General features: G+C 38.7%; 1 protein-coding gene across 8 annotated transcripts in view; it reads right to left on the minus strand.

Annotated features, from left to right (window-relative positions):
• ANKRD17 (ankyrin repeat domain 17) overlaps positions 1–23,769 on the minus strand; it is a 142,176-nt gene that overhangs the window by 36,937 nt on the left and 81,470 nt on the right. For 3 of the 8 annotated variants that reach the window (XM_073004024.2, XM_073004023.2, XM_020814087.3), the window contains exons 4-17: positions 22,767–22,914; positions 19,673–19,820; positions 16,487–16,720; positions 15,533–15,627; positions 14,502–14,739; positions 11,814–12,005; positions 11,405–11,514; positions 9,200–9,287; positions 8,243–8,370; positions 7,550–7,693; positions 6,903–7,005; positions 5,373–6,131; positions 2,566–2,714; positions 1,636–1,747 (exon numbers count right to left, since the gene is read on the minus strand). In XM_073004024.2, the coding sequence (XP_072860125.2) occupies positions 1,636–1,747; positions 2,566–2,714; positions 5,373–6,131; positions 6,903–7,005; positions 7,550–7,693; positions 8,243–8,370; positions 9,200–9,287; positions 11,405–11,514; positions 11,814–12,005; positions 14,502–14,739; positions 15,533–15,627; positions 16,487–16,720; positions 19,673–19,820; positions 22,767–22,914 (2,648 nt within the window). The remainder of the gene's footprint in view (positions 1–1,635; positions 1,748–2,565; positions 2,715–5,372; positions 6,132–6,902; positions 7,006–7,549; positions 7,694–8,242; positions 8,371–9,199; positions 9,288–11,404; positions 11,515–11,813; positions 12,006–14,501; positions 14,740–15,532; positions 15,628–16,486; positions 16,721–19,672; positions 19,821–22,766; positions 22,915–23,769) is intronic. The other 5 variants (XM_073004022.2, XM_078377709.1, XM_073004025.2 and 2 more) reach the window with 3 other exon arrangements.

Below are 23,769 nucleotides of genomic sequence, written 5' to 3' on the forward strand. Positions count from 1 at the left end.
CCTTCAGATATCCATCTGGCCTTCAGATATCCCACTGGCAATTTTTAAGAAGCTTTTTAAAACTTGGCTTTTTCAATGGGCATTTTATTCTGATTCACCAAAGGAACCCGGTGAAACTATCAGCCAGTAAGATCATAATACCACCATTTTAACGTATTTGCCGGCGTAGACGATGACTGGGCGTATAAGACGACCCCAACATTTAAACTCAAAATAGAGCGTTCTTTACATACTTGCCATATAAGACTACCCCTCCCTCTGCCTTTTACCCCACTGGAGGGGCCAAAGAGGGAAGAGAAGGAAAGAAAGTTTCTGGGGCGGGCTACCAGCTGGCCCGAGGCAGAGGCCAGCACCTGCTCACTTGCCCGGCCTCTGGAAGTCTCTTCGGGAGCCCAGCGCAGCAGCGGCACTGGCGACGAGCGGGGCGGCACTGGCTTGTTGCAGGCGCCGTTTGCTTGCCAGCTTCTCTCCGCCCGGGCAACATGGTGGTAGGTCACGGGGAAGAAGGAGGTGGCGCTGCTGCTGCTGCTTTCCGCGAGGGCAAATGTGCGAGGAAGTGACTGAGCCGGTGGGGACCGAGCTCCGCCCGCTTCCCGGGCTGGGCTCGCCTCTCCATGCTGCTTCCTGCTGGTCCATGCGTCGCCTGAGAGCTGGAGCCGCCCGCTGTCTCCTTGGGAGAAGAAGCGCCACCTCTGCTGCCTCCTCTTCTTCCTCCTCCTCCTCCTCGTTCACCTCTCCTCTTTCCTCCTTGTTTTATGTGCTGCCCGCTCTGGGTGTACCCGGTGTATAAGACATGGAGGCATGTTTTTCAGGGCAAAAAAGTCATCTTATACGCCAGCAAATAGGGTAAATGCTTAAATATTTTAATACTGTTTTATTTTCTCATGATTTATTATGTTGCATTTTTATTATGTTCCAACCTCCCAGAATGGCCTCCAGTTAGATGGGCAGTACAGTGGTGCCTTGCAGTGAAAATGGCGGCACTATGGAGGATTTTCGCTTAAAGGTGAGTTTTAAGCCCATAGGAACGCATTAATCGCGTTTTAATGCGTTTCTATGGGCTTTTTAATTTCCCTTAGTGATGTTATCGCTTATCAACGTTTTTTCCGGAATGGATTAACATCGCTAAGCGAGGCACCACTGTATATGCACTGAATAAAATAAAATAAAAGATGTCAGTCCTAGAAGTGATGGTAATTCTAATTCAGCTCTAAGAAGGGTGACTGGTGTACCAAGGGGAAATTCAAAAATATTTCTCATAAAGTTGTTCTGCAAGATCTCAAGAACTGATTTGACTAATTTAGCTTCTTAGCAGATTTCTGTCCATACAATAGGTGAATAACCAGGGGAATAAATAGGTAACAAATAGGTGTTTATGACAATAAATACATGAATTCTAATTTAGCTCATTAGGAACAAATTAATTTCCACTTTTTAAAAAATATTCCGAGAAAAATATATATACATATCACTTAATTATTCAAATAATATTTAAAACCTACGCAGAACACATTAGTGGAGGTAGTTTATTTTTAGAAACAAAGGAATCACCCTACATCTACTTCCAAAGGTTTATGTAAATCTGTAACTCACTGAAAACTTTTAAAAATTCACTAGCAACCGGTAGGCACATACCCTTTTTGTCCCTATGTTCGATATTTGCTCCTCTCTCTAGCAGCGTTTGTACCAGCTCTTCATGTCCACCAGCACAAGCAAGAGTTAACGCAGTATCATGGTTACTTTCAGTCTAGAAAATATAGCATTAATGGCATTTGTCACATGTCAAGAGTATATGCTACTTGTAAGAAATACCATGTTAACAATTACAACCTTTAAAATTTTAGACACTATTATAGTTAAAGTAGCTGCCTCTAAATTAGATGAAAAAGAATTTAGCACAGTTCAGGAATCTGCCACTTTTGTTTCCTGTTAAAGAATTATCATTTAAGTCCATAATCACGCTTCCTTATACTTGAACTTTAAAAGCAATTAAACACAAAACAACAGATCAGAGATGCTGCATGCATGTGAACATTATGCTGTAAGCACTGGCTTATGTGATCCCTCTTTCTTTTCGTCCACTTCTTTGTGCATGTGAAAATAAAAATTCTACATTTCTAGTTGCTGTTTTTAGGAAATCATTTTCTTTTCATATCTGAATATGCCTATTGTGACATGACAATCGGAAAAAAACAGTTTCCGCCTAGTTTGTCTGTTCTATTAAGAGACAGGATCAAGAAACAGTATTCAGTAGTTGACCATGCTTAATTGTAACCAGAAATCAAGGGTGGAGATCCTGAGTTTAAATAGAGATTGTTCCTCTTCATCATGGGCAAAGACTTTAGGAGCCATTTTTAAAGAATTACCAAACTTCACTGTCATGGAAACTGCAACGATATTATAAACCATAATCTATTTCATCTCTCTTTTATCAACACAAGGAATCTTAAGTCTTTCATAACATATCACTTATTATCTAGATTGCGTTTTCAAGTCCACTGAGGATACAAACAGAAGTTTCTGTTCTTGATTATGGTTTATTATTACATTTCATTTCAGGCTTACCTGTGCATCAATATCTATGGCAGGGTAAACTGGTAGCATAGCTGAAGGCGAAATTATAGGACTTGGCGCTGGTGTCTGAGGTTGGGAAACAGATGTTGCAATGCTGTGGGTAGGAGTGTTTGACACTGCAGATGCTCTTCCACTCACTGCTGTTGAAGAAAATCACTATGCTTATTAAAAACAAAAGTAATTTTACTTTTAGAAGTTCTTGAAATGTGTATAAAAGTTTACATGGAAAAATGACAACATATTAAATGAGTTTTTAAAGTAGCATTCTTTGGATGTTATGTATTCGCGAAGGCTTTCACGGCCGGGATCTAATGGTTGTTGTGGGTTTTTTGGGCTCTTGGGCCGTGTTCTGAAAAACGAAGAAGTTTAAGCGATCGCAAAACAATGTTTCCTATGGGATTTTTTCGCTTTGCGATGATCGGTTTCCTGCTTCGCTAACCGATTATCGCAAAATGATGATTTTCGCACAGCTGATTGGCGGTTTCAAAATGGCCACCGGGTTAAAAAAATGGCCGCCCGCTGTTTTCTGGGACGGATTCCTCGCTGCACGGGCAGCGAAAATGGCCGCGCTATGAAGGATCTTCGCTGGACGGTGAGTTTCAAGCCCATAGGAACGCATTAATCGGGTTTTAATGCGTTTCTATGGGCTTTTAAATTTCACTTTACGATGTTTTCATTCTGCAGTGATTTCGCTGGAACGAATTAACATCGTAATGCGAGGCACCACTGTAACAGGATTCATCAGTGCTAAAATAAAGCCAAGTTGAATTGTCAAAATGTGACAGCCATTTTATCTTTCATGAACACTGCCAATGCTATACAATAGTGGTTCCCAACCTTGGGTTTCCAAATGTCCTTGGACTAAAATTGGAACCAATTACCTCAAGAGGTGGTGAATGCTCAAAACACTGGAGGCATTCAAGAGAAACCTAGACAACCACCTGGCAGATATCCTTTGATTTGTATTCCTGCATCAAGCAGGAGGTTGGACTTGATGGCCTTCCTATATGCCCCCTCTAACTTCACTATTCTAATATTCTATAATTAGCTGTGGCACAATTTATGGTAGTTATAGTCCAAGAACATCTGGGGACTCAAGGTTGGGAACCACAGCTATACACCAATATGAATCCCAAAATTACAACTACCAAGGTACAAGTGACAGCAGCTGGATTTATGGAACTATATTTAGACCCATGAAAATTAACAAAATGTAATTTATTTTGGCTAAATATTGTAAATGAGCTTCAACAGGCTTCTGTCCCTACAAAATTTTTGAGGTGATAGTAGTGGAAATCAGAACAATGAAATGTGATTTTGACCAAGGAAAAACAAATTCAAAGTTATTTCTCCCCTGCAATATTTATTTTATTTACCAGGATGTACTGATACACACTTTAACTTCTTAAACTGCCTAAATCACACCACTGAACTATGGTTCTGAATGGCTGGTACTCAGAAGATAGGTTGTCAAAGGATTAACTAATTTTTAAAATGAAATTAATGGAATTCCAACTCCTGTACTTCTGTCAGTACAAATCTCTGGTCAATCTTTGAATCAGTCAGGTAGTCTACACTCAAACATTCTCTGAGCCACATGTGTTTCAGAACTCCCTAGGAGTATTTACCCACTGACCTCGATGCAAGCCTTCAAGACACCCAGAGTAGTTAAGCTGATGAATGTTGCTACAGTGAAATGGAGGATTTGTGGCAGATACAAGTGGGAAGGTGTAATTTGACCTAGGCTGCTTCCAAAGCTTTTCGACTCAAAAATAGGATATAGCCACTTATAAACAAATGAACAGAACATACTGTAGGATCACTTAGACAATAATCGTTTCACAATAATTGCTTAAAAAGCCAAGCCACAGTGATAGCAGCAAAGAACTGTCACATTATTGCTCATCACCATCTGGAGAAAGTATCAACCAGAATAAGTTTTCATGTTTAGAATAATCAAAACATGTCCAAGTCATCACATGATATATTGTCAAATTTATGACCTATTCTGTCAATTAGTTTGCACAGAGATGGAGGCAGCAAAATCTGCTCCACTCCAGTCTACCTATCTGAGAGAAAAGGAGTCAGGCAGATCCTTGATGCTACTACACAGCTCTAGAGATGTGCACTGGAATTGCTGTATTGGGTTTATAAGCCTTCCAGATTAGGTCTGTTTAGATGTTTTTTAAGGGAAGAAGTTAAGTTTCTTTCCCAAATCTATATTTCCAAAGTTATTTTCATCCATAATTCAAAAGTACTATTTTCATGTAAGTCAGAAATCTGAAAAATGCAGCAATCAAAGAGGTAACTAAAGACTTTAACACATTTATGGGGGCTTAAAGAAACCTAAGGAATGCAACATCAATATCAGGGCAACAGATTCTGGATTCCAGAGCTTGGAATAAAAGGGGACAATATACTTGACTACACAGATATGACTCCACTTACTCAGTGACTGTCAATTTCTTTTACTATATGCTCTGCCTGCTTCTAGAGAAAGCCAACTGGCTCAAAATGCCAACACTTTAAATTGAATAAATAATAAAATAAATAAATGAATATTCTGCCAAAATTTTGTTCCTTTAAACTATTAGTTATGTAAAACAGAACACAATTTCCCAGAATGCCTGTTTTTAATAAAGCTAGTTGGTCAACAATGCAAACTTAAATGCAAATATGATCTTCAGGCATCAGATATCTTAAAATGGGAAACAAAACAAAAACAAAACCACCTTGGGTGGTAAGGAAAGAATGTAAGGATGGCAGCATTACACCTGCATGTAACCAGCTATACACACCTGCCATGATGTCATCCAGTGTGTCATTGAGTGTCTGGGCAGGGCTGGCTACCATTAACCCTTGTTGTGCGTCTGTCAGAATTCCTTGTCCCAGCCCTGTAAGTTGTGCTTGGCCCAGTACTGGCTGTCCAACTATAACACCTTGCAGTTCTGTCAGATTAGCAATAGACCCTGGAGGTAAGGAGCTTGCAGACAGAGGCAATGCTTGGGGCATTGCAAGAGGCTGAATTGGAGCAAAACCAATCTGGGCAGCAGTTTGCTGAGGGTCATCTTTAAGCAAGTAGGGGTCCACCTGTTGCAATCGTGCATAGTCTCCTTCCGTAAGCTGCTCGCCTACACCAACAGGAGTTAGCAGTCCCAGATGTTGGCAGGACTGCTGCTGTTGCTGCTGCTGCTGCAGTTGAATCCGCTGCGCTTTCACCTCCAGGTACTGCTTTTTCAGTTGTTGCTGTGTTTTCAGCTGCAACTCTCGTTCTACTTTCTGTAGCTCTTCTAGGATTTTTTGCTTCTTCTGAATTTGTTCCTCTCTAGTTTTGTTCAGTTCCTCAATCTTCTCCTTGGTGAGCTGGTCGGCGTGAGCTAATTCCAGGGACTGCAGCTGGGCATTCTTTTCGATGGCTTCCTTTATTCTTTGCTCCAGTTCTGTCAACTTGCCCTGAGCTTCCTCAACAATGCTTTCTGGAGACTGACTGGCGATGTAACCTTGTACATCTGGGCTGGCTGGCTGCACGTGGCTGCTGGACTTTTGTTTGGAAGTGGCTGCGTGAAAGAGAAATCCACTCAAAACCAAACAGAAGTGCGCACACACAGCATTCTTATTAAAGACTGTCAATAAAGAACAATGACATTTTGGCACTTTTTTAAAAAGGTGAAAAGCCTATGGGAAAGACACATGCTTATTTTTCTTTGAGCCTTTTAGTGGGGAATGAGAGAATGTTATTTATATAATATTAGTAGCTTATTTGCTACGGAGTCTACAGATCATTGTTTAATATTGGTAAAGTAACAAACTGTTTTAACAAACTTTCTCTTCAATGGTAACTGACAGTTCAATCCCATGCATGTTGTTAACTTCAAAGTTAACTGTACTGTGTGAGGCAGTACTTATGTTCAGCAAGTATGCACAGGAATGGACTTTAAGCTGAAAGATGAGCTATAGAGACCTGAGACACACAGTATTTCAATGCAATTTCATTTTCTTCACCAAGAGAGAGAGAGCTGTAAACCCTTATCTTGGTATTTTTATGAATCATGATTTAACACCAAATCCTTTTGTACTGGACACACAAGACTGATACCAAACACCCATAATCTTGATAGTGATTAATGAGAGGACCCAAAGCAGCAATCTAACTAATCTATGCATAAAATGACCTTTAAATAACCCAATATGAAAACAGCCCTTGATTTTTATTCTCTAGAGAATACTTCTGAAATATTCTTTAGAGAAGCTAGCAATAATGAAGAAGTTAAAGCAAAAACTGTACCTATAAAACCTTTTTAGTAATCATCTACAAAATTACAACTGACCTTTACTTCTGATAGGGAGGGTAGTGGCAACGGTGGCCGGGGGTTTGTCAGGCTCCTGAGGTGGAACGACCATGGGGAGTGCCTGCACTGGTACACGAGGAGCCTAGAAAATGGGACACCACAGTTACATTCTTTGTTGTCCTACATGACTAAAGCAGATTATAACAAAAACTAACAAGTATTTTTACAATTCGTAAGATAAAATCAGCACCAATACGTACAGTTTTAGATGATATAGCTAATGATTATTGATCCTTAACCATTTAATTCTCAGCATCAGTGGTAATACTTTAAATATGGGAATAACAACACACTTTAGTTGCTTAGGGCAAACGTAAGGTGACACAAATTGTCCACAAGCTCATCTAAGAAAAAGTGACTAGGTAAAAATTCTTCCCCAGGCAAGGTTTATTCCACATCAATTTCCCCTCAGAAATAGAAAGCAAGAATGGAAAGAAACGTGACAACAGATGGCAGCATCTCCTCTGAATTTTACAGTATCGCATCGAAACTTAACAAGTCTTCTACTATACTACTGGTTACAATACATTTTTCCAGATGAGAAGACTTGTTTTAGCAGGAATCCATTATTAAGAAAAGGAAAACAAAACAAAAAGAAAAAAGCACATCAGTTCTTTAACTCTTACCCTATTTAAATCATGAGATGGGGGAGTCAGTTGGGTAGATTCAGGAGGAGGAGCAGAAAGGAGGTTATTAGGATAGTCCAAGAGGTAACAAACCACACTAGTATGACCGCCCTTCGCAGCTTCTATTAGCATGGTGGAACCATCCTATAAAGACACAACAGGGGAAAAGAAAGAGTCACACTAGAAGATGCATTTTGGTTTTGTATTCTGGGGTGGGGGGAAAACACAGGCGACTATGTTCATTCATATTCTATGCTTTTATAAAGCATCTGAAGTATTTTAACAGACACTTCAGTATCATTGCCTCTAAAGTACTTTTCAATCAATTTATTTCAGTTCCACCCACACATTAACCTGGTTTGTATTTGTTTATGCCTTCCTACACACTGCAAGATTCCTCCGGCACTCTGCAAACCGCAGAGTTGATAGCAAGCTCCCTGAGAAGTTCAGGGTGAATGAAGAAGAATGCAGAAGTATCTAGATTTATCAGAAGGGTCAGCTCCACCACGTTTACATTTATGCAATTAAAATTAGCATGAAAAATTAGATATAAACCCCTTTTTAGTGACCGAACATATTTTAGTCAGGCAAGTCATTATGCTTTATTTCCCAGAGTTAAAAAAATAATCAAAAGATTGCTCACAAAATGTACTCATTATGTAATAAAATAATGGAAAAGAAACCTCCACATACTTTTAGTCTGTGTGTAGGATCAGCTCCATGAGCTAACAATAATTCCACAACTGCAAGATGGCCGCCAGCACAAGCAAGTGACAATACTGTATGATCATTGTTAGCTGTGGTTCTATTCACATTTGCTCCTGTGGAAAAAATTTTAAAAAGATATTGAGTTCTTCTTCATAATGTCACTGTTACTTTCTGATGACTGCTATCTCACTGATCTCCTTCCACTGAGAACTGCAGTAACCAAATGGGTCAGCTATACCAGTTTCTGAACATCATGATCTTGCTCAGATTCATCCCCACTGTACAGTTGTAAAAAAAAAAAAAAAAAAAAAAAGCAGATCAAGCCCCTCCCCATTAGTCATCAGGGATGCTGATGGTCAGATGTCCTTAGTCACCCTAATACTTAAGCAAAAGAAAAGGAATGAAGAAAATCCACCCAGGTTCTTTCTGGAGGATCCTCAAAAAATCCTGCTGTCTTGTACAAGACAAGAACAAAAAGGGTAGAGAGCTCTTCCAAGAATTCAGAATGTATTTAGAATATAATTCTAAACTGCTCAGCTTCATCAATCAAGCTATATGATCTCTTAGATCTTGCTGGCAATTTTATGCATAAAAGGAGAATGCCCCAAGTACAAGTTTCTGATTTGATAAATATATTTATCGCACTTGGGTCCTTTCCTAACTTCAGAAGAACTCAGGGATGTGTACATACGCTTATTCCATTTAATTTCACACCTCCCCAACTTGAGGGCTGAGAGATTTGTGCTGTAGTCTTTCTATTATGTGTCCATTAATCAAAAGTTTGGCCCCAGGGTTTGAGGTTCTCCATTCCTGTTTTATTTAAAGATATATGAATATCTCATAGAACAAAACATAAATGTAACAATTTAATATAAACAAACTAATATTTAAAACATACACCTTAGAATACTTACAATTGAAATACTGCTCATAAAAACTTACCTTTACTAATTAAGAACTGAACAGTACAGACATGACCTGCTCTTGCAGCTTTCATTAATGGAGTTCGTCCTCCTTCAGATTCATGCTCCTAGAAAGGAGTGCCTGAGTTAAACAATGGCCAAATCAACAGTGATCACAATTTTTTTGGCTTATCTGGCAAAGTTGTGGATAGCTGCAAATGACTGTGACTCAGAAAAATTGGACATAAAATGCCTAGAGGAGAGGAAACTTTGGACTTGATCCTGAAATGTACCCAGTATTTAATTTAGAATGGAAGTATTTTTGAATACAGAAACAATGCATCACAGTCTAAGCAGAGACCCTCCTATATTATCTGAGTGACCTTACTGTATTTTTTGAGTGATAATTTCTGCACTATCCACAAAATCTTGGTGCATAGCATGAAAAGACAGATTAAAGTAGAAAACTAGCTGTTTGTGGTCTAATAAAGGTATCACCTGCACTTGCAGTTGTGGGTATAACTATTGTCAAATAGACTGCGAAAAGGGATAAGGACAGAAACATCCAGCGTTTCTGCCTAAGCTCCTGTTCATTCAAGGGCAGGCAGCTTCTCCAGCTTGGTTAGACAAACTTCATAATTTCTTTGTCTGCAAAGTTGGCTTCCCAGACCTATACTCAATGGCACAATACAGTGGTGCCTCGCAAGGTGAACACCTCGCCGGACAAAAAACTCGCAAGACGAAAGCGTTTTGGGACTGTTTTGGTGACTTGCAAGATGGCTTCTTCTATGGCCGTGCTTCGCAAGACAATGTTTTTCGCAAGACTAATGTCTCACAAGACTAAAATAATTCATTCATCTTGCAAGGTTTCGGATAGGAATGCATTGCAATGCATTCCTATGAGAAACCGCTTTTCGCAAGACAAAAATTTCGCAAGACGGTGCTACTTGCGGAACGAATTACTTTCATTTTGCAAGGCACCACTGTATTAGGAGAACTGAAAATGAGAACTTCATGTAGAAGTCAAGGCATTTTAAAACATTAGTTCTACATATTATTATTATATTGTTAGAACTTTCAGTGTATTTGCCCGTAACTCTAAGCTGTAATTAGTGTTCCTGGATCAAATGAAAATGAATGTAACAGTGATAACTTCTGGAATAAGACTGATCTCCCAGTATGGTAAATGCTATGATAGATTCAATCTTGAATAGAAAAGCACTCTGAAGAGCTGGCACTGAAAGCCTGTTCAGAAACTAACACTGAGCCAAACTGCAGCAACAGCATCTCTCTTGCCCATAACAAGTTTTGTATGTTTATTCATTAATTTGTTTATTTATATATTTGTTTATTTGTTTATTCATTCATTCGATTTATATCCCGCCCATCTGGTAAATTCTACCACTCTGGGCGGCTTACAGCAAAAAATAATACAAAACATTTCCATACAAAAATAACAAATGGTGTGCAGAAATATAATAATAGATAGAAAGGAAAAGAAAAAGTTCCCTCCACTTTCTCATTAATTTACTTTGCATATAGGCACAGAAATTTATATTTAAATATGTATTTCAAGTGTGTTTTCTCTCAAGTCATACACATTTCTAAGTATATTTTATGCTAAAATATGTACTTTAAAGGACATTATGTCACATTTTCCTAACCAAGAACTGCATGGGCAAAATCAGAGAAATGTGAAAACTGAAAGACAATTGCCTTCTTTATCCACATAGAAATCCAAGAGTTGTAGATGAAGTCAGTTCACCTCAAAATTCACAAGAGATCAAATTCCTCAAGAATTTCTACTTTCACCACAAACCTTAAGATTTAAGGGAGGGTTCTGCTATGTGTCTTGGGACATCAAGATGGCACAGAAAATGTCTATATATCTCTCTGCCGAGTCATCCACTCTTGAATTCCTTTTCCTAGGGAAGCTGATTTTCTCTGAGCCTCCAAGAAGTTTGTTAAAACTTTCCTGTTTTGTTAAGGCTTTCCTCTGGTGATCTGTTACAATGCTAGGAGTTTTTTTAAATCTTTTGTTATTTTGTTTTCTGTTCATAGTATTCGGTGAATTGTTATAAACTTAATCCAATCCCATATGTTTCTTATATTTTGTTATATGGTGATATGTAGCCTTGAAACCTACTGTCCTCATCACTCTAAACCAAACAAAATCCAATCCAGTCAAAACAGATTTTTAAAATTAAACACCTAAAGAAGCCCAAAATGTAATCTGCCATCTTACCAGATCTGCATCGGCTTGAAGCAACACATCTGCTACATCTGTATGACCATTTTCACAGGCATAGGTCAATGCAGTGTCTCCTGTTGCTGTTGTTGCATGAACATTAGCTCCTGAAGCAACAAGAAGTATATTAAAGTTAGAATATATACAAGCAACTCAACCCTTATATTATTTAAGCACATTTCAAAGTATCAGAATATTACAATAGTTAATTATTATACTACAACCACCATTTAAGATGCATTTACCTAAATTTCATGCACAAGTGACAGGTTAGCATACACAACGACAGAATCAATTAACAGTATGTAGTTCAATATATGGAATATAAACATATCATTAAAAGTCTTCAAGAGTGTTCCCAACTGTACACATAAATTACAAATGCACACCACTAGCAATTCTGTACCTGCAGCTAATAAATATTTGACTAGCTCCAAGTGACCCTCTTGTGCAGCTTCCATCAAAGGTGTAGAGCAGCCAAGTTCTATATCCGCTCCTGCCTTAATAAGGAAGTCAGCTACTTCCAGAAAGCCCCCACAGCATGCTAAAGTTAAGGCAGTTTCTTGGGTCTCTTCTGTCTGAGCATTAATGTTGGCTCCTTTGAGAAACAAACAGACATACACAAAATTAGTTTTGTAAACAGTACTTTGAGGTAGCTTAACACTTTTCAAACCATTTTTCTCACATAAGACAGTTAATGTTATATATGCTATTTACATATAGTTTTTCTTTATTCCACGTAGTATTCCTTACAGCTGTTAAAACCCCAGGAATCTGCCTAGTGTATCTTTTAAAATAATCTAAATTAAGCATTCTAACTGACTAGCTGGAGACACTAAGGAATTCATTTCCTGTTGGCATTATTTATTAATACTTTGCATATGAAGCAGAATGTAATCACATTCATTGTATGGTCATAAGAAGAATATTTCCTATAGTCAACAACATGTTGTCCAACTGCATCCAAGTTACTTAACATTTCCAAAGAAACAACCATGTTAAACTATGTCAGTATGTGGGCAAAATTTTTTTGAAAAGGCAAAATACTACAATACTTTAAAGACTAACAGATTTTCAGCAGTGCAAGCTTTCCTGAATCAAAATGTGCTCCTTCGGAAACAATGAGTAAAATACATGTCCCTTTTAGTCATGATGACATTCATGTACAGGTGATGATGCTAGAAAAAGCAGCAATTGTTTGTTAACACAGGAATGGGTCTATTAAGTTGTTACTTGATGATAAGATATGTCAAGCAGACATGCCTGTCACAAGAATGCTAAACGTTGTATAGGGACAAGAGGTCAAACTGTCAAGGGAGATAACTACTTTATACCCATACAATATTACAGAAACCTGGGTTATTTACAGAGGTAGTTTACTCCTTGATTTCTATTGAGGCCCTTAGAGATCTCCTGCACCTTGTTCATGCAGCTGAGTACTGCTGTCTCCCTCTTGAATCTCCCTTTCTGATACTATATGTCTTTTCTACAATACGCAATTGGAGATTCATAACAGAGAGCTCTGGGAGGCTGAAGCGTTCCAAAACTGGATTGTGTTTTGGAATTCCTAATATTAGATTTGTGTCCATTCATTCTTTTGCACAAGGACTGCCCTGTTTGTCCTATGTAGAAAGCAGAGGGGCAACACCAGCAAAAAGATGACACAGATCATATTACAAGATGAACAAAATGAGTCCCCAATGTTGTGGCTGATATTGCTGGGCCCCTTGATGGTGTTGCCAGTATACATATGCAGGCACAAAGGCAGACAGGTTTGTGACAAGGTCTTGTTCTTGTCCTCATCTGCACAATGTGTTGCCTTTGTGTTAACAGATTCTAGCCGGGGGAATAAGCACGGTGAATGTGGCTAGTATAAAAATGCTAAGAACTGTTGTGTTGCCTACTGTGTGTCAGCAGTTATTTAAGTAAGAGGGTTGGCTGCCTGTAGGCCAGCCTACAGGGAGCCTCCAATTTAAACAGCCATTGACACACAACAGGCAACTCAGTAACTGTTAATATTTCTGTTATAGCCATATCTACTTAACTTATCACATTGGCTAAGACCTGATAATGAACAACTAGATAATCCTTTTCCTGTGCTAACAAACTATTGTCACTTTGTCTATGTCACCACCTGGACATAAGTCTCACCACCACAGAATCCTCCTCATCTCAGAACAGCAGAGCTGAAAGAGACCCTAAGGGTTATTGAGTCCAGTCGCTGTCAAGGAGGCACAGTAGGGAATCAAACTCCTAACCTTTGGCTCTACAGCCAGATACCTAACCATTGAGCTATTCAGCAGTTATAGCACTGGTATGTGTACTCCCTCTTTTCAAATAAATGAATCTTGATCCACAAAACCTCTCAGTGAAATTGTCTTGAGATATACAGTGGTGCCTCGCTTAGCGATGTTAATCGGTGCAGCAAAAATCGCTACAAAGCGATTTCATCGCTAAGCAATTTTTAAAAGCCCATAGAAATGCATTAAAACGTATTTAATGCGTTCCTATGGGCTTAAAAACTAACCTTATGCGAAAACCCTCCATTGCGGCGGCCATTTTTGGTGCCTCTAAAGCGAGGCAAAACAGCGGGCGGCCATTTTGTTTACCCGGCGGCCATTTTGGAACCGTGGTCAGCTGGCCGAAAATGGGGGCTTTGCGATGATCGCTTCCCTGCGATCATCGCAAAGCGAAATTTCCCCATAGGGGCCATCGCAAAGTGATCACTCTTGCGATGGCAAAAAGTCCATTGCAAAGCGATTTCATCGCTATACGGAGCAATCGCTATGCGAGGCACCACTGTATATTTTAGGAATAGTTTTACTATTGCCACTACCAATGAGTTTTCACAGTCAAATGGGGATACAGTATGAACTTAATTCCTACTCTTGAATCCCTGCCCACACTGGCTTTCAGACAATATATTACATATAGTAAAGTGAATTTGTATATGACTTGGTATTACACATTATAAACTATGTAGTAAAAACTAACAACAATTCCATCCTGAAAGTATTCTTTCCAAAAGATACACTTCAGAGAGTTTTTGCATTTTCAACACCGCCAGCATAGTAATTTGTACTCTTACAGTTACCTTGACCAAGAAGTAATGCTACCATCTCCTCATGACCTTCTCTGGCTGCTTCCATCAGTGGTGTGTAACCTTCATCATTTACTTCCTCTAGATTAGCACCTCGTTCAATTAATAAAGCAGCCAGCTCTACATGCCCACCACAGGCAGCCAAAGTTAATGGAGATTCAAAGGAGTCAGCAGGCATGTTAACCTGAGCACCACTATCAAGGAGCAACCTAGCAACTTCCACATGTCCATCCTAGGAAGCAAAAATATGAATAAAAATGATGAGTACACAAATGTTGGCTAAACCCATTATATCATTTTCCTAACACAAAATGAATCTTATGCAACATTTCTTACAGCATACTGGCCAATCAATAGTAGCTTTAGGGAAGATGCAACAACTAAAATAACGCTTATTCGCAGAAAGCCCTTGGGAATGCTGAAATACCCATTTACAAATCTGGAGCTGCATGATTTACTGTGGGAACACAATCCCAAATGAAGACTTTCCTCTCATAGAGTTACATGTTTTGCTTGGATTTCCATACTTGTGATTTATAAAAATGGGAAAAATTGACTGTTCTCAATCTCTCACACAAACTTAAGTATCTATTGTGCTGACACCTATATTTCATGTTCTTTTCAATGATAGCACTTTTTATGTGCTATACTTCTAGGCTGTCATCTGGAATGCTATTATTGTTAATTAATGATACAAATTATTTAAGAGATGGGAAAAATCTATCTAGTCAGTAAACAGCTTGAATACTTTGTAATTTGTGGTACAGAACAAGAATAAAGCATAAACATTTTGGCCTGAAGACAAGACAAACACAAGTCACCAAACAAACATAAATGTTGATTGTGTATTTGCTAGAATGTTTGGGACCACCAGTTTCGCACCCATCTGCCTTGGATAAGTTTTTTTGCCACCAAGGTTAAACTACAATGTTACAATTATAATATCAATCAAACAATTTTTAACTACTGCTGCAAATGAAAAACAGATTAGTCTCTTGGATCCACATGTTGCTAACACTTCTTACCATGCATGCCTCCATTAATGCTGTATGCATCTCATCTGTTTTATGCTCCTGATCAGCACCTGCTTCAAGCAAAAATCTCACCATTTCCAAATGGCCTGAAAATAATCAGAATAAAGAATCCTAAACATCAAATTAAACCCAAAATCTGACATGTATTTATGGGTAAACATGCAGTGCCACAAACTAATTGCAACTAAAATTACCAACGCAGATAGGAACACTAAAAATTATTTATCTGTAATTACTGAGTTGGTTAGCTGGTTCTAGAAACTAAAGATTTTTCTAAACTAAGGAACAAAGAAAGAGCAAAAATGCTGCTGTCAACATCCCATTAAAGGAACAAAAACAGCCTGAAAATATTCTTCCAAGGTTGGGAAAGAGGTACGTTATTAGCTTACAAATCTAAGGCATAAAACTTGGAAGAAAACTGAACAGAGTCTTTTAAAAATGATTTTCCATCACCCTGAATGCTCAAGCTGTTCCCCTCGCTCCCATGCTGTTCTATAGTTCACAGATTTGGAATGAAAGCAGGACTATGTAGTCATAATACAAGAAATTTGCACTGCTTCAACCTGTTCCCAATCCTGGAAAATGTTATATGCTATTGTCCGATGGAAAAGAACACAAGTATGACAAAGGTGCCAAACATTTCTCCTGCCTCAGCAACACATAAACAAAGAAACACTATTGGTACAATATTGCTTGTGACTTATTTTGCAGTATATGCTGCAACTGAATGCATATACTTTTAGATGGCTCTTTTCCTCAAACAATATGAAGGGTTACATATTAAATCAATTGCCCAAATTAACATGATTTAGATTAGGAATTAAAAACACAGTATTCCTCAGTTGGAATTACATAAAATCAAATGAAAATCTTTACATTAAATGTTAATAATTGCAGTATGTTCTGAATTGTATTGTTTGCATCTTTGAGAGTTCAATACTGTACCTTTATAGCAAGCCAGGGTAAGTGCACTCTCTTTAAATTCATTGGAATGTGTATTGATTCCAGCTCCATTTTCTAACAGCACTCTGGCAACTTCCACATGCCCTGCGCTCCCTGCCTCCATAAGGGGAGTGTGGCCATTTTCATTATGGTCCTCAATACTAGCACCCGACTCCAACAGGGCCTTCACAACATCTACATAGCCTCCAGCACAAGCATATGTGAGTGCTGTGTTACCTGGTTTCAGAGAAGAAGATGAAATAATAAAGTTTGTTTAGATAATTGTCTCACTCACCCCAAATGCATAGAAGCACTGATTGCTTGTCACTATACTTCATCACGTTTTCAGCTGTGTCAGCAATAAATTGAACAAGGTAATCTTAAATTCAAAATACTACATCTATCACATGTTAACTCATTTTGTTGCCCTGAGGAAAATCACCATCTGTTTTCACCTTCTCTGTAGGAATAATAATACCAAAAGAGGAAGATCAAATAAGAAATAAAGGAAGGATATTTTGGAGGCCACTGATTCATAGGGTCACCTTAAGTCAGCAGTGATTTGATGGCACATTAACAACAGTATATGTGAAATACTTGAATCTCCTTTATATAAGTTGCATCTTTCATTCACAAAAGGCTATTTTATTCAGTAGATGTTTTCTGTGAACATAAATAGGAAGAAACCATTTCCAAAAATCTGCTCCGGAAGGCATCTGGGAAAGTAACGTTGGAAGCAACTGAAGACCAAAGGGGAGCTGGTATATATCACCATCCCCTCCCATTAACAGAAGATGGTTGAACTTGACAAAAAGGAAAGAGATGGTCAACATTACTATATAATCCCAAAAAGGATCCTCTAAGTTTCCACACACAACTAATGTCTATATGCCACACATATGAAAGTTGGACAAAAATTATAACATCCTCAATCCCCAAAAGAGCTTTTATTGTCAATGATTTAATTGTATTTAAGCCTCTCTAAGCATTCATAGAAGTGAGTGGTCTGTTTCAATAATGAATCTTACAGTTATTTACATAAATCCCCCTAAATTTAAAGATTAAAGTAGTGAGTCAAGAGGCCCATATATTGCCATGTGTTGATGAATCAATTCAATTCAACTTCTGATTCAAGCCTTGAATGTGTAAACAACTGTCTAAAGCAGAGGCTGCTATCCCAAGATATTCCAGGTTACATGATCATATAAAACAGAGGCCTCACAACTGTTTCAACGGTTTTTAAAATAAAGACAAACTGAAGAAAAACTGTGATAACAGCTAAGAACACTAAGAAAGGATTACTGTGGTCATAATCAAAAAAACAAAGACGCATTCTGAAGAACACTAGATCGAGTTTAGAGAACAGGGACAGATTATATTCAATCTTAGAAAATTGCAAGGACAAGCATTATCTAGCAATCAGCTGTAGCTGAATGCCTGTGGGCACCCAATCAGTTCTTCCTGTTTTCTTTGCCCGCTCACCTATTTTGCTTGAGCACAGTGAATGGGCAAGAGAAGGAGCAGTAACCTTTCCAACCAACTTAAAAATTGGGTATTCTACTGTGATTTGGAATACTCTTGACCATAGCTCACTTCTGATTTGTGACCACAGATTTTACGCTTTATTGTTATTTATGCCAACTTGTTTTTTTAAAGTTGTTTCTTATATTAAGATTTGATACAAAAACTCTATTTGATACATCCAGATTTCATGAAGACCTTTAGAATTCAAAAAGTACTAACTAAAAGGAACCAAAGTGGATCAAACTGGCAGGGGGAAATTGCCTAGTGGTGGGTTTTGTTTTGTTTCCAATGGGGAAAAATCGTCGTTTTGTGAAGATCGCCCATAGGGAAGCCATTTTGTGAAGTGCCGATCAGCTGTTAAAATGGCTGCCCTGCGAAGCATCGGTCCCGAAAACACCTGTTTTGTGAAGTGTTAAAATCATTGTTTTGCAAGAAATGGTTAGCGAAGCAGAGACCCAAACATTGTCCAGCGAAAATCGCCCATTGGAATCACTGTTTGGTGAATCACTATAGCGACTGCAAAACCTCATCGTCATGCGGATTCGTCGTTTTGCGAGGTCATCTAGCACACTGGTTCTTAACCTTGGGTTACTCAGGAGTTTTGGACTGCAACTCCCAGAAGCCTTCACCACCAGCTGTGCTGACTGGGGTTTCTGGGAGTTGCAGTTCAAAAGCATCTGAGTAACAAAGGTTAAGAACCACCGATCTAGCAAGTTACCACTGTACAATAATCCAGCTAGGATTTAAATAAGGCATGTGTCACTTGTGATCAGATCAGACCTCTCCAGGAATGGGTGCAGCTGACACACTAGTTTTATTTGTGCAAATATACCCCTGGCCATTGCTGAAACCTGGGCAGCCAGACTCAGAAATGAATACTGGAGCACCACCAAGCTGCACACCTGTGTTTTCAGAAGGAGCGCAGCCCCGTCCAGCACAGGCTGCATCTCTACTCCTTGATCTGCCTTAGATCAGGAAGAATATTAAATCTTCTTAACATATTTTTTTTGTGATCTTTGCTCCAGTGTAGCAACATCCCTGTTGTATCTACTCTACTGCCCACTAATTATAGTCAAAATTCTAAGGATTAAAGATAACACAATGAAAAATTACACAAATTTTCACATTTGGTATAAGAACTTGCATACATATAACTTGTTAAATTCTTTGATATATGAAGTGTGTAATTTATGATCCAGAGTTCCCAGTTTCCATACCCATTACAGTGGTGCCTCGCATAATGGGCGCCCCATTTAACGACGAATCCACATAGCGACGATATTTTTGTGATCGCTTTTGCGACTGCATAACGATAATTTCCTATGGGGGGGAAATCGCTTTGCGATGATCGGTAAGCTGTTTCGCTTACTGATTTCGCATAGCGATGTTTTCCCCCCAGCTGATCGGCGGTTCCAAAATGGCCGCCGGGTAAAAAAGGGACAGATTCCTCGCTTACCGGGCAGCTAAAATGACCGCCATATGGAGGATTTTCACTTAAAAGGTAAGTTTTAAGCCCACAGGAACGCACTGAAGGGGTTTCAATGCATTCCTAAGGGCTTTTTAATTTCGCATAGCGACAAATTCATATAGCGACGATTTTTGCTGCACAGATTATCGTCGCTATGCGGGGCACCACTGTATTTTTAACTGTAACACATATCTTACCTGTTGAAGACTGTGCGTTGACATCAGCACCATGAGCTAGCAGCAACTTTACAATTTTGACATGCCCACCGTTAGCAGCAGCCATTAAAGGTGTTATGTCTCCTTTGATACCTCTATCTTCAACATTTGCATGCATTGCCAGGAGGACCTATTGACAAAGAGAACCAAAAGTTGTTAATTAAGGTAAAATTGAGCAAGAAATGCATTAGGAAGTTTCAGCGTAGCACCAGCAGTTTGAATTGAGAAAATGGTTTCCTATCATGCTACACATTTTAACTGGCACACATAATCCCAGGATGTTTCTGTTATCCACATCTGTTCTGTGAACAGCCAGTGTTAATAATGCAATTGTTACTCTCAGTACTTTATTTCCCCTGCATTTAAATCACTATTTGCAATTCTACCACCTACCACTGTGCATCTCCCTTCTCTCTCTCTCTCTCTCTCTCTCTCTCTGTGTGTGTGTATGTGCACACCCTGTTCTGAGTAACACCGCATGTATTTGATGAAATGACATAAAATTCACAAAAACACAAGCTATAACAGTTTTTTTTAGTCCTCAGGGTGAAACAGGACTTCCTTCTTTTTTCTATTTCAAATGCTTTATATGACTATGCAGATACAACCTTTGTGTACTCACTATGCCTTGCATACAACCCCTACAAGCAAATTCTGTGCATCAGTGTTGTAACACTGAAGATGAATTACCACATTTGCATTTTGCAAAGTCTATTAATAATACCTACGGATTATTCATCTGACTTTTTCCACTACTATATGTAGTACACTCTCTATGTACAAAGTGTCTGATCTGTGAAACCTGTAGACAGAACAGCAGCATTACATCAGAAGTAAGCTGTCTGCTAGCTCACTCAACTCTCCTCGGGAACAGGAGGGCTTCTGGTCTCACAGGAGAAGCCTTCTACTCTCTCACTGACCTCAGTACTCACTCTACCTACACTTCTTTCTATGTGTTTGTAATACATGTGTCTGTTTGATGTACAGTGGTGCCTCGCTAGACAGTTACCCCGCATGACAGTTTTTTCGCTAGACATTGACTTTTTGTGATCGCTATAGTGATTCACAAAACAGTGATTCCTATGGGGGAATTTCGCTGGACAATGTTCGGTCCCTGCTTCGCAAACCAATTTTCGCTAGACAACGATTTTGACAGTTCCCTCCGCGCTCGCAAAATGGGTGTTTTCGGGACCTAAGCTTCGCAAGGCAGCTATTTAAACAGCTGTTCGGTGGTTCACAAAGCAGCTTTCCTATGGCCGACCTTCGCTAGACAATGACGATTCCTCCCCATAGGAACGCATTAAACAGGTTTCAATGCATTCCAATAGGGAAATGTTTTTCGCTAGACAATGATTTCGGTAAACAGCGATTTCAGTGGAACGGATTATCATTGTTTAGCGAGGCACCACTGTACCTGTGTACATTTAAAAGAAATGCCAAATTTAGGGTTTGAGGGTGCCCCACCACTACAGACATCCATGGCTCTCACTACTTTTTCCTTGCCAATTTTCACCTCTTGCCAATTTTCACCTCTTTCCTATTGCATCCAATGACTACCTCAGTTCTGAGTGAGTTGGTTCCTTTTACAACTATTTCAAAAGAACTTGTTTTTGTCATGCAAAGATTCAAAGTCCATTCACTATAAATCTTGCAAACTTGATTCCTGCATGCTTAGATATGCTTGGGAGTTGTGAGATACTATTCTGATTTTGGGACTGATGACATTACTAGGGGAATGGGACAGAGATATGTCCAACATCAGACATTGTAATGAGACAAGTCAAATGCTTCAAAGAGAAAACATGTTAAGGAGCAAACCAAACTACTACATGCATGTAGCAAAAGGGTTAAACAAACTCTGAAAGGGAGCAAAGAAAAGATAAAGAAATCCTTCCCTTTAACAAAGGTTATAGAAATTAATTGATCAGACTGTCAAGGGGTTGGGCGGGCTTCAAAACAGCTACAAGATGGAAAAAACAATACCCTCAATCTCAGAAGATAAGCTAAAAATACAGATTGATGGCGGATAGCAACAAACTAGATAGATTAGTTGCCTTCTTTTCATCAAGAAAGGCTCCACTGGTAAGCCTAGACATTCTATTTCTCCTTTTCAGGGGAAGAAGACACCAAGTGCTGGAAAAACCACACTCTGAAGCCCTATATATGGGGCAAATCCACTGGAGGATGCGAAGATCCTCATATAATGCCTAGTGAAAGTGTATATCAAGAAGTTGTCAACTGCTGTACACTATCTTCTCCAGCACAGCTCTTTCCCAGAAACAGAAGTTAAGTAATTTCTAAAACTAGACAAGGAGAGCTTCATGAAAATACAAATAAAAACCAAGATACTTCTTTTTGCCTCACATCCAAGGAAACGGTGTACAGACTCCTTTCCAGGGTCCATTTTTTTAAATAAACTGAAAAGCCTCTTAAGTAGTATCAGTCTTATTTGTGCAGAACTTAAGCTCCAACTACACAACTCAAAAAGTTATAATTTTCCGGCATAGCAGAACTGCCCCAGCAGCGTAGTCATTTCAACTGCCCTTTTCTGGTTCAACTTCACTTTGTATAACAATGTAATATCACATTCTGTTGCACAGGTGAACGTGTAAGCTGATGATCTCCATAAAAGAAAAACCTCAGAGCCAGAAGCCCAGACCTTAACAATGTTCTACAGACATTCAAGAATAAATTAAATTAGAATTAACAAGTAATTCCTGAATGACTTGTTTGACTACAGAAAAGACTGCACTTGAATGTGGTAAACGCTCCCTCCTGCAAAATGTCTGAAGTAGACATTAAACAATCATCTAACTTGGATGCTGTAGCAACAAACTTCATGCATTGGTAGAGGGTAGACTAGATTACCTTTGAGATCCTTTCCAGTTCAATAGTCTATGAACAGGAATCTGGAATGGCTCCCATTTAGGTAACTGAGCTACAGAAAGAATCAAGGCCTTGTATTTGTAAAGGAAAGTGAAGATAACTATTTCAAAAAAAAAATCAAAATCAAAAATGGCCTCCAAGTGAAAAATGGACTAGGTTTGCGACTAAAATAAAGTGTACAGAAACAAACCTGAGCAAGTTCATAGTAGCCAGCTGAACATGCCAAACAAAGAAGGCTTTCCCCTTCTTCAGTGTGTTCATTAACACTTCGCCCTTCAATAAGCAACTTTCGCACAGCATTTACATCTCCTTCTGAACAGGCTTCTGCCAAACTGCGGCTATGAGAAGAAAAAACAAGTTAGCACTTATCTACTAGCATTTTAAAATTATGAATAATAATATTCTGTGGCGTTTGAAAAAGAACCTATGGAGGTGGTTTTGATTTAAATAATGATTTACATTTTAAAAATCAGATTTTTAAATAATTTAAATAAGAATAGTTTTTGAAATTTAAATAATGATTTAAATTACAACTTAAATTATTTAAAAATCATTGATTTTTATCCACCCTGGAACCTATTCAGGTGATGATAAAATGAAGTTTACTAGAATAAGAACCACAATTCTTGCCTATGGTTCCTCCAAAAATGAGCAATATGACTACAGTTCTAAAAAGCAGTAACTATATCACAAAACTTAATATCAGTCATGGTGGCATGTGATGATCTACTAGATACAGGGCTAACAGACATAAAATGAAGCTATAAAATGGACAATCTAATCATGGTTGTGGATGAACAGTTATGATCTCACATTATTGTGGGAGATAGAAGTTGAAATCCCACTGCCTACTAAAATCAGTCGATTTTTCACACTGCCTCTGCATTTTCTTATTCAAAGTGCTATTCACTGAAATGTCAATAGCTATACAAGCACATTTTGAGTCACTTGTTCTCTCAGATGAAGCTAAGAAGGAGTGACAGCATCTGTTAGACTGATATGAACCCATGTTCGGTATTCTACCTAAGCTGCCATATCAGACTGAAGTCACATATTGGCTGGAATCCTGTTGTGTTGTGTAGGAAATAAAACTAGAGTAGGCCCACTGAATCAGTGGTGATTTGGTGAGTCACCTGATCCATAAGTTCCATTCATTCAAGTAGGCCTTCTTTAGTTGTGACTTAATGTGCTAC

This window comes from Pogona vitticeps, chromosome 6 (assembly GCF_051106095.1).
Source record: "Pogona vitticeps strain Pit_001003342236 chromosome 6, PviZW2.1, whole genome shotgun sequence".
Taxonomy (NCBI): domain Eukaryota; kingdom Metazoa; phylum Chordata; class Lepidosauria; order Squamata; family Agamidae; genus Pogona; species Pogona vitticeps.